At 36.5% G+C, this 12,320-nt stretch overlaps 1 protein-coding gene across 1 annotated transcript in view; it reads left to right on the top strand.

Moving 5' to 3' along the window:
* The window catches only part of LOC125027894 (retinitis pigmentosa 1-like 1 protein), a 52,794-nt gene extending 45,968 nt beyond the window's left edge, over positions 1-6,826 (top strand). Inside the window, exons 5-6 of the mRNA XM_047617024.1 lie at positions 1,550-1,711; positions 2,272-6,826. Coding sequence (XP_047472980.1) covers positions 1,550-1,711; positions 2,272-5,385 — 3,276 coding nt within the window. The 3' untranslated portion in view covers positions 5,386-6,826. The remainder of the gene's footprint in view (positions 1-1,549; positions 1,712-2,271) is intronic.
* The last annotated feature ends 5,494 nt before the right edge of the window (positions 6,827-12,320 follow it).

The raw sequence follows: 12,320 nt of genomic DNA, 5'->3' as shown, positions 1-12,320 counted from the left end.
TTAACGACGACATACAAGAAAATAATGATTTTTTTTCTTTTTTTTTACACACATAATCCCTACAAAAGAATGATAAATCTTGAATATTTTACTTTTCATTTCCTTTTACATATATAATCCCTATAAAGGAATAACACGTCTTGGATTCTTTTTCTTATTTTTTATTTCTTTTACACAAACAATCCTATAAAATAATGAACAGAAAGAGACCCGTGTTCAACCTTTTGGATTTTTCACTCCTCTTCCTTCCCTTCTTTATCCAATCCTCTGTTTAATCCTAGTAAATAAGGCACGGGCAAGAGGGCGCCAATGAAATCCTTACCTTGCTATTCTCCAAAGGCGTGGTGGCAGGGTTAAGGGAGGAGGGGAGGGGGTGGGGGGAGAGACAACACGTGACTTCGTATTGATCAATTCCTCTCTCTTCTTCTCTCTCTCTTTTCTGTTTGTCTCAATCTCTCTTTTTTTTTTCTTTTTTTTTTTGTCTTTCTCTGTCTTTAATTCTCTCTCTTTTGATTTTGATGTATTTTTGTTATCTCCGTCACTTTGTTTGTCTCCTCCTCTCCTCTCTCTCTCTCTGTCTCTCTGATTCTCTCTGATTCTCTCTTTCTCTGTCTCTGTCTCTCTGATTTTCTCTCTCTCTCTCTCTCTCTCTCTCTCTCTCTCTCTCTCTCTCTCTCTCTCTCTCTCTCTCTCTCTCTCTCTCTCTCTCTCTTTTTCCTCCCTCCTTCCCCCTCCATTTAACCACAAATCCTACTCCTTCCCCTAAACAGGAGTTATTATCATTTCCTCACATTTTTCTGCGGAATACATGAATATATTGCGAGATTGGCAATGCTGAATTTTCTTATTAAAATCCTGATGTGACTTTAGCATTTATTTTACTACAGGTCGTGAAAAAAAAAATAATAATTTCTGTAGCGGTGCAGATACTATTATATATATTTAATTGAATAATTTCGTAATTTCATCAACTGCCCGATGACAACGATGATATTAAAGATGATAAAACGATGATAGTGATGCTGATAAAATATTCAGAATTATGAGGATGATGATTATAATATGATGGTGAATACGATAATGATAATGGTGAAGGTGATGATGATAATGATGACAACGATGATGATGATTATGATGAATATATCGTTCATAATAATTATAATTATAGTAAAATGGTAATAATAATAATAATTTTACTACTGCTTCTCAACCCTTACTGTTAGGTCTTCAAGTATCCAGCAAGTTAACAATAACAGACAACGTAGAGAGTAATAATAGAAACAGAGAACAGGCATTTGATAAACTTTGATAATAAAAACGATCATTGAAATAATGCAACAGCAAACAACAATAAAAAATAACCTAATGGCCTAACCGAATAACCACCTCAAAAAAGTAAAAAGAAAAAAAAAAAGAAAACCAAAATAATAACAATAGCAGAAAGAAATAAAATAAAATAATAAATAACAAAAGAAAATAATAATAATAATAATAATAACAACAAAAAAAAGAAAAATATATAAAAAATCTAACCTTTCCCCTTCTGCAGGTGGCGTTGGTGTGTGTGGCGGCGTCAGGGGCGCTGGGGAGGCCGTCCTTGTCCTCCCCCGCCTTCGAGACCCGCGGGAGGAGGTCGCTCGTGTCCTCGTACTTGGGGAAGCACGCAGACAAGGTGCCAGCTGTGTCGCCCTCCAGCATCGAGGAGGAGGAGGTGAGATTCAAAAGGGAGTTCTAGCGTATTTTTTTTATGTGTATGTATGAATAGATAGACAAATAGATAGATAAACAAATAGATATAGATAGATAGGTCTGAATGTTTGTGTGTGTGCGGGTGGGTGGGATGCGTGTGTGTATTGACACGTGTCTGCGATTGTTATGCGCAATGAGTCACTTAGCTGCAGCCTTGGTCATGACATTACATAATGCATCATCTGAGCGGGACGGCTGCTGTCTGCGGGGATGAGACCTTGTGGTTACGGGTCGTCTGCGCCTTTCTCTCTCTCTCTCCCTCTCTCTCTCTCTCTCTCTCTCTCTCTCTCTCTCTCTCTCTCTCTTTCTCTCTCTCTCTCTCTCTCATATTGTGGTATAATCTCAGGGGAATGAGAAAGAGATAAATACATAGATAGTAGGAAGAGAGAAAGAGAAATCCAAATTTAAGAATAGTAATCCCTCTCCCCATCCTCAAAAAAGAGTAACCAGTCGCAGAGCCGTGTAAGTAACAAGGATGACGAAATCTTTTGTTGCAATGCTAATGAGATTATTTTCCGCCAGGAGGGAAGTGGAGCTGTCGATCCCCAAACCGCAGTGACGTCTGTGGTCGAGGAGAGTCTGGTCGCCCCGGGTAGCATTGCAGAAGAGGAGGACGATGGCGACGATCCAGATAACGACAGCCAAGAGGACGACTCGGACGACAGCGACAAGGAAAGTCTGCTTGTGACGCGCGACGCTCAAGGAGGGGCTGCCACGGAGGAAGATGAGGCTGCGGACGACCACGCGCCGTTCGTGGGGACACACACAGACGCAGCAGAACCCGAGGCCCAGCCTGAACCGAAGACTGAACCAGAACCTGAAGCGAAGTCAGAACCCGAACCAGAACCTGAAGCCTCGCCAGAACCAGAACCTGAAGCCACATCCGAACCTGAACCCGAGCCAAAATCGGAGGTTCAGCTGGAACCTGAACCTGAAGCAGAACCAAAAGCTGCACCGGAGCCAGAACCCGAAATTGCACCAGAGCCAGAGCCAAAGACGGAGGCCGAAGAAAATGCCCAAATAAAGAAAGGCGGTGCGAAGGCGGCCAAATCAGAATCCGCAGCAGCTCAACCTAAATCCATGTCCTCTCACAGAATGGCCGTAAATGCCAAGTCTGAAGCAGAATCTGAAACTAAATTGGACCTTCAGGATGTATCCGAACCGGCCCCTAAGGCCAAGGAAGAGACAGATGCTAAGGATGAACCTGAAGCCGATAAGACCATGGTAGAAACTGAAGCAGAAACATCCTCAGAAGAGACTCACGAAACCGAGTCCACTCCAGACACCACGACAGAATCAGGATCCAAAGGCCAGCAAAAACAGCAAAATAAAGCAACGGGAGAAAATTCCAAAATCACGTCGGAAGATGATTCTCTGCCCAATATGGATAACGAGTCCGAGGACAAATCCAAAGTCTTGACAGAAAGAAATGCAGAACTCAAAGCCGATGGAGATGATGAAGAGGGATCAGATATGCTCACGGATGGGAAAGCAAGGATGGAAACCTTTGAGGACAATGACATAGAAACGGCCAACATGCAGGCAATTCTCGAGATGGAAAAGCAATTCAACGAGACAGAAGAGAGTGAAGAACAACAAGAGGAAGAGCCACGAGCAACAGGTACACCTCCGAGCGTAATCTCTGGTGATGTAATGGACAACATCTACTTAAGAACTGCTGACTCAAGTGAAGAGAAGAGTGATGGTGGTGATAGTGAGGAGGCAGGTAGTGGAGAAAACAAAGAAGCGATGGATGACGACAAGGCCATTGATGATGAGAAGGATGACAGTGTCATGGAAGGTGAAAAGGAAAAAGGAGAAAACGAATTAAAGGCACAAGAAAGCAATATGGGGAAAGCAATGCATACGGCGGACGATACACCCAAATCTGACATGACAAACGAAAAAGAGGAAAAGGCTAACTCGGAGGAGAAGGACGAAGAAGAAGAAGAAGAGGAGGAGGAGGACGAGGAGGAGAGTACTGACTCCCCTGCTCATTCTGAAGATGAGGTACATAAAGAAGAAAATGAAAATGTCGAACATATGGAAGTGAGAGTGGGTACGAATGTGGTGGTTGATGATAAAGAATCTCCCATAACAGAAATGGAAGACAAAGAGGCAGACAAGAATGAGATTGAGAAATCAGAAGTCAAGACAGAACACTCTCCTATCCACTCTCCAACTAATCTAATCCACTCGGAAGTGGATCTGGAAGCCACACTTGAAAACGAGAAGGCGAGTGATCCCAAAGAGGAAAATGGACAGAAAATGGAAAGAGAAAGCAACAAGCAAGAATCAACAGTCAAGACGGAAACCCACAGTCCTATCCACTCTCCAACCAACTTGATCCATTCTGAGGTAGACCTCGAAGCCACCCTCAAGAACAAGATAAGTGTTTCAAAGCAAGACGGAGGAAAAATGGAAGAGGAAGAAGGACCTGCAACAGAACCAGAGCACGCAAAAGAAGCAGAAGCTCCGATGGAATCAGATTCAAAAACGGAAGAGCCAGAACAGAACACAGAATCTATGGAGCAAGTAGAGGAATCCATAGAACAAGATAAACGGTCTGAGGTTGAGTCACAGGCCCCCACAGAAACAGAAACTGAAGTACATGATAACCCTAAAATGAGCAAAGATAAAATGACTGCTGATAATAGCGTTACAGACGAGTCTCCTAAAGCAAAGTCAATGTCCAGTGGAGGAGCCAGCAATAAGGTAATGGACGATAGTGAGATGGCTGAACCTGAGCCTAAAGTGGAGGTTGAACCCGAACCTGAACCTGAAGTTAGGGCAGAGGCAGAGGCTGAGCCAAAAGCTGAGGCAGAGCCTGAGCCAAAAGCTGAGGCAGAGCCTGAGCCAAAAGCTGAGGCAGAGCCTGAGCCAAAAGCTGAGGCAGAGCCTGAGCCAAAAGCTGAGGCTGAACCTGAACCCAAGACAGAAGCTGAACCAGAGCCAGAAGCTGAGGCTGAACCTGAACCTGAAGCAGAAGCTGAACCTGTACCAAAAACAGAGGCAGAGTTTGAACCCATGGCTGAGACTAAACCCAAAATGAAAACTGAAGCTAACTCCAAAAAACAGGAAGGCAAAACTGACGTAAAAGCTGATCTTGAAACGAAATCCGAAGCAGAATCCAAAGCAGAGACTGTTCCTGAACCCGAAGTGGAATCCGAACCACATGCTGAGCCAGGAACAGAAGCCTCCAGAGCCACAGTAGAAGATGCTTCTTCAACTCACAAGGACGAAGAAACAGCCACAGAACACGAAATGAATGAAGAAACTCTACTCACGACAAAGGAGACTCAGGCTGAAACGCAGGAAAAGCCAGGAGTAGAAGACTCATCTGACAGTGAAATGAAGGACAAAAAGACTCCACCAGCATCAGCAGATGTTAACTCGCCCGAAGGACTTGGGGAACAGGAATCACAGGAAATGCTGACCCTGAGAGACTTGGTCCTCACGACGATGTCCGGCCTTCCGAATGACCCAAGGAGACCTAGCGTCACCACAGCAAAGCCACCAAAAGAGGTCAAAGTTCTTAAAGAAAAACCAACAAGTACCACAGTCTCTCCCATCGCCGTCAAAGTCAACAGTATGCATCCCCACGATGCAAATCCCAAAGGTGATGGTAAAGAATAAAAGGGTTTAATAAAAATCCCCAAATTATCTATATGATAAGGCTTATCACAGATTGTTTATGCTGCAATTTCAAAGAGTTCTCTTCCTCCCTGTGCTCTTGGGGGTTTGCTCAACAAAAGATTCACAAAACAGAGTCAAACTTAAACGAGGGCCTCTGTGTAATACCAAGTTTTATTGTATGTCTACTTTTCATTTTACAATCACCTTTCCTTATCTCTGTATATGAAAGAGAAAAGTAGTATTAGTTAGAGTTGAAATTCAGTATGATTGCGTAGACATACCATCAAAGTAAGTCACACATCAGTAATAGAGGCTATGAGAGAGCAAACAAACAAATTACAACCTATATTTATAGCATTGGTACTTCTACTTCAGATAATTATCAGTCATGTACAGTATTGCAGAACATAACCTCTGTTTAGATACACTGAATATGTATTGTTGTATTCCTAATTTTCATGACCTCTTTGGAAAGTAAAAAAAATCAACATAGTGTACGCTGGGGAGGAGAGCCAGTAAGATATACATATTCCAGTACATTCTAAACTATCAGTTGATTGCAGTTAATGAAATATTATGTATATTATTTTTTGGCAGACTTATGAATTGTCAGAATGGAAAACATATATAGCAGTCTGCATCTTGTTAGTCATATAGATGAAATTCACTTGGCTATGAAACATCATCAAATCCTGTATGTGTAGTTCAAGATTTTGTAGTCTAATCTGAATATAAAAACATATATATACACATATATACATATATATATATATATATATATATATATATATATATATATATACATACATATAAATATATAACACAATAAGACGAAGTAAAAAAAATGTTCCGTTTAAGGAATGAAAGCAAGTTGCAGGCTGTATGTTTAGTGTTCTGAAGAGGGGATCTGTGTACATAGGTTTTATCATTCACCTAAATAGCTAGTAGGTCCTAATACTCTGGTGAACATTATTTTTACAAAGAAATCTCATAACACAACAAGAGTTTTTAAAAGAGAAAGAGAAAATAATGTCAAGTGCATTGTGATTTCCCAGGAGTCTGCAAATCTGTAAAAAGACAATCTCCTTTGTCAAAGAATTATTACCGCTGATCATCTTTGACAAACAAGAAAAAATCTCAAGATGTATATGGTATTATATATTCCTCTGTGTTTGAACCATTCCATTTTATTTCCTGTGACATGGTGATGTAATAATATCACTATTCTTTTAGACAGATTTAAAGACTTTTGTAGTTGTCGATCTTCACAAATATAGCAATAATGCAGTTGAAGGTTTGCATGTAGCAAGATTAAGTCTTTTTATTTATAGTAGGAAACAGGATGTCCCAAAATCAGTGTTTGCATTAATCTTCATAGTGTGGGATGCATGTTCAAACCTATTTATATTCACAATTTTCTAATAAAATCCACAGAATATCATGGCTTCTTTATTTCATAACGAAATACAAGTTAATATACAACATGTAAAAGTTGGTCCTGTTTCAAATTGGATATAAGGGACCTGTTCCTTAAATAATATGGTTTCTAAGCTACAGGACGATGCAGTTGGGCATCAGTTTCACTTCTATCCAGACGTTTACCACTGCAACTGATGCCAGTACTCACTCATTGGTGAGTTGACTGGGTGAGGCTGGATGAGCAACTACAAGCTTGTGCTGTCCCACAACTCAGCAGTGTGTCATCTCCAAGCAATATCATTTACCATAAATTATGCTGAGAGCAAAGGCTATAATAATAATAATAATAATACCAATATTAATAATATTAATAATAATAAAAAAAAAATACCAACCATTCATAATTTCTCTGAACATCTTTAATTAATGGTGTGGAATGTTTTTCACTAATTAAATATTTTCTCTGATAAAAATATAACAGACCAAGAAATATATATTCATGTAAGAAAAAGTTAATGATGCTCTCATTGGAGGAATTTCCTACTGGAATCATGAAGACTCATGGACACTCCCAAACTTCTTTTTCCATCCATTAAATAAGATATTAACATACAAGAAAAATGAGGTGATGTATGAAAAACCACATGTCAGAAAAGTCACACACACACACAAAAAAAAGTTTATGGAAATTAAGAGTTAAAGTTGCAGAATCCTCCTTGATTTCATCTTCACTTCCGACCTGAAGATGAAATACCAATCATCTCATCTTCACAAAAACTTCTTTTGACAGTGTTCTACTTTCAATTACTTCCAAAAATCTTCTATCAAAAAAATAAAAAATAAATATATATATATATAAACATATATGTATATATATATATATATATATATATATATATATAACATTCTCATGACTAAGAAAATGTTTCCATCTTTAATGCATGTTGTTATTGTGGCAAGAAAACCGTTTACTGTTATAATTTTGTTATAATTGACATTTTTATTAATTAATAAATGTATTTTTTACTAATGAAGTATTTCATATCTATCTATCTACATATATACATGTATTTATATATATTTATATATATATATATATATATATAATATATATATATAATATATATATATATATATATATATATATATATATATATAGATATATATTTATATATATTTACAGAGAGAGAGAGAGAGAGAGAAAGATGAAATACTTCATTAGTAAAAAATACATTTATTAATTAATGAAAATTTCATTAAACAAGGATAATATATGAAGATAAAGAATGAACCTTGGCCCATAAAGGATAGCAAAGATCAATTTTATGTCCACGCAGGATGGCAAACTGTACTTCTCTTATGTACTTGATATATCATTTCAGCTTTAATAATTCTAATTACTTGTATCTACAATACAAGTAATTTAGAGACTTTATTCATTACTTCTACTGTTCTTTGTCCTCTGTGCACACATTCGCGAGAGCAACAACTGCCGCATTTTGTCCTTTAAGGTGTTATTACTGGTGCTGTTGTAACAGACTAATAAAATCTTCATTTCAACAGTGTTAGGATAAGGCTTTATTATTCACAGTCTGTTGGAGAAACTTTTCAGGCTTACTTTCTGTTTTCAGGAGAAACTTTATATTATTTTATCAATTCCAGATTTCCAATAGGTTATGTGGATGTACCTACAGTCACTGGATAAAGAAATATATCTAGTCTGTTGACATGATATGTAATCTTGTTTCCTTATCATTTAACTAACAGCATCTTTATCTTATTCTATACACATATATTTTTTTAAACTGATTTGAATTAATTTTACAGAAACTGCACTGTTTATTTATTCCTTTAATGTTTTTATGAGGAAAGACTGATTACCCTCACCTAGTGATACTCTGTAATTGCAGGTCATTTTCATACACAGAAAAAACAAACAAAAAAAACATATACTATTATCAAATAACCTCTGTATGGTAAGGGATAGTCCTGACAAGACTAATTAATGATAACACATCAAATTCCACACAACAGACAAGATGGTCGTAGAATTTAGAAGATGGCTAGACTTGATATGCACAAGCCTGAGGAAGAATAGTTTAGCAAAGAGTCAAATGTGTATTTCTAGCAAAGATATAATTGAAACTGGTCAAATGCATCTCTTGTATTGTGAAGATATTCATTCTCATCCATACCTTTTCTAAATTTGTCAACATGGATATGGTTTGAGACAAACGTGGTTTAGTTAAGACCTGAATTAGTTGACCTGAATTTTCCCCTTGGAGGATCTATTTCACAACATGTATACCATATAACTGGAACAAAAGTGTTACATGCACTACAAATTCTTGCTTTTCAGTGACTGAGAAGTTACACTTCCTACTGACTGAAAACCTAAGTAAATACCTCATTGCACTAAGAAAAACTGAAGTATGAACTAAACATATGCCTACTATACACTGTGAACTACTATAAACCTACTATGCTCCATGATCTAAATATGGATCTACTCCTATGCCTGTGATATATACAGTCTAATATTTGATATTCAAACTTCAAACTTAGTACTTCACTAAGCTTTAATCCTGACAGTTTAATATGCTAGTTCATTACATACTTCTTTTTATCATTTACATGCGGCCTTATGTGTATTATCCTATTACATTTTTCTGTAAACTACTGGAGAGACTACAAATTGGGATCTGCATCTATAAAATTTTGAAAATCTTTAAGTTACAACCAGAAAATATGAGAAATTGCAATGTATCAAAAAAAAAACTTTGCTTACCATAACTTCTAAATTCTTCTATCATTATCTGAAAGCAGAAATGTAGTTGACTGTGAAAATGTACATATCTGATAACTCTTAGCATTAGTGAGATTTTATGCTTTAATTCATAAAGCTTATATAGGATGGAAGAAATATTATCTTACTTCTTTGAACTTTATTTGGACTAAAGTATATGATTACAACTAAAAATAATAATGATGTATTATTTCTGTAGTATTCATATAGCAAATGAATCTTTTATATAATATGCACAACTGTGAAATACATGCATCAATTGTAGACATCAATACGAACATCAATATGAGATAAACATTCAAACAATTTGCTGTCTTCTTGTACAACAGGATTTGATCTATGTAACACATATCATGCTTCGTCTTGAATATACTGTAAAACACATAAACAAAAATATTGCTGGAAGATCAAAATACCAAAACTTATTATCATTATCATTATTATTCACAGTGCTCTTCACTAATAAATAAGAAATAATTTTCTATCCATAACCATTTTTTCCGAACCTTATAAAAACTAATTTCTCAGGTGTTACGCCATAAAGGAAGGAAACCGCCAAGTGCCTTTCAACCAACGGCCTGAATTAGTCACACTATTATTATCCGATTATTATCATCACATCATTCATAAGCAGAACATGGAAAAAGGACCAGTTCTGCATAATCTGTTTCAATCCTTTTGCAAACTACATAAGAAATATTTCTGTAATTATACAGATGTGAAAATCTATGAGGCCAATCCTGTTTAACTAAATTATGATGTTGAATGTAATTATTAACTTCAAAGAAAGCTGAAGTGTAATAATGATGTAATTATATTTGTCGTAATCTCCCACCTACTGTTTCACTAAAAAAAAAATGTATATATAAAATAACATAATCTACAAATTAAGAAAAATATTTACTGATTGAAGATTATACCTCTTGAAATTTCTCTTTACTGATAGTGTTTTCTTGTTTTCTCCTCCTTGCAAAGGTTCCTTATAATAACACATTTGAAAATCCAATAGGTTTATTAAAAGAGTTTACACATGCATTATGAATTTTCTATAAATTATCAATATAAAACTATTGTGCATGAAAATCAGTATCATATAGTGATGACTTCAACATATAAAACCATGCTTTCCCCATTTTATTTCAAAATGCAAATGCTGATTTAATTTTGATGATAAAAATAATGAAAATAATAAGAAAAAGAAACAGTTTTCATTAACCGTACTGACAGTGACTCTAAATCTCTTAGGCAATAATGTTACTCATGCAATAAGAAGAAATGACAAAAATCTTTCAAATTATTTTTCTTTTTCTATTTCTTAATTTTTTACCTACAGTCTCAGCTATGCCATTTAGATAAAGCATATAATCATATATAACTTATATAGGGTTCTGAACAGGTACATGATGTGCATGTTTCATATCTGGCAAAAATTAGCTCTTGTCCACACAGCACCACACTTTAACTGATAACAGGTAACGAGTTGCAGGTTGGCAATTTCTTTGATTTCATTCTTCTTGACAGTCACAGCATACAATATCTGCTCAGCAATCAGGCTGGTATGAGGTCTCCATTGTACTTTAACTTAACTGCTGCTTATCATGTATCAGAGCGCTATATTTTCAAGGATTGAAATCAATGAGCAATAATAAAAAACATAATTTTGGAATATGGCTAGCATGAGACAAGCACACTATTTTCACTAGCTGTATAAAGATAATCACTCAGGCTTTTCGTGGCTTGCACTACTAACCAATAATCTTTCCTGGATGGATAACAGAAATGGGACTGAGTACAGGGACACCTAAGAAAGTGCTTGAGTTCAATTAGCCTACTATTAACCCAGACTACAACCTGGCTGACCATGATAAATGAGCAGATTGACCTAGATTATCAAATCATTTTTCAAAAAAACTCAGGATAGCTTCATTTTTTGCATGTGGTAATGTCAGATTTATTCAATCTAATATAACTCAGGTCTGGAAAGAAGGATAGAAGGTCTGTCTTGCTTACATGCAGCTTATTGACTGTTATTGGGTGGCTATGCCATCTTTTCTGATTTTGTTAATACTAGTTATGAATCGAGTAATGGTGTCAGTAGCCAAAGAACAAAAACACACCATGGAAAGATTCTATTTTATTGATATATAATTTATTTGATATATATCTATTGATATATATTGATACATCATTATATGTAGTTACTGTAGGTTAGATAAAATTCACTTTACTTCAATGTTATAATTATCATATTGCTCCATGGACCCCCAGAAAGTACCCTTTGGCCCCAGGTTGGGAACCCTGGTGTGGATGACACTGCACTACCAATATATTTGAAAGGACAATGGGAAAAACCATATTAAGAAAAAGTATCTATCTATCTCACCACCTATACATATAAGTTTGCATTTATGTGGGTGTCCAATGCTGGTGTTCCAGGTGGTTCATAGGGATCCTAAATCACGCAGGGCTGCATCTTCCTCAGTAGTGTGGGACTATCCTATTGAATCTGATTAGATTGGACTGTTCCTGTTTGAACTCTACTGCCAGAAAGAAAATAAAGAAGTAGTACTTGCCAGAAAAAAAAGCACTGAATCTCCAACCATGTCAGTGAAAAGGTTAACCCTTTGAACTGGGATGGTATGACACACATGCCACATCTACTGTGATTTTAGTTTATTAATTGTGCCAACACACAGATGGCTCCACAAGT

Source organism: Penaeus chinensis, chromosome 8, assembly GCF_019202785.1.
Source record: "Penaeus chinensis breed Huanghai No. 1 chromosome 8, ASM1920278v2, whole genome shotgun sequence".
Classification (NCBI taxonomy): Eukaryota; Metazoa; Arthropoda; class Malacostraca; order Decapoda; family Penaeidae; genus Penaeus; species Penaeus chinensis.
This window is presented reverse-complemented; position numbering and strand designations above follow the sequence as displayed.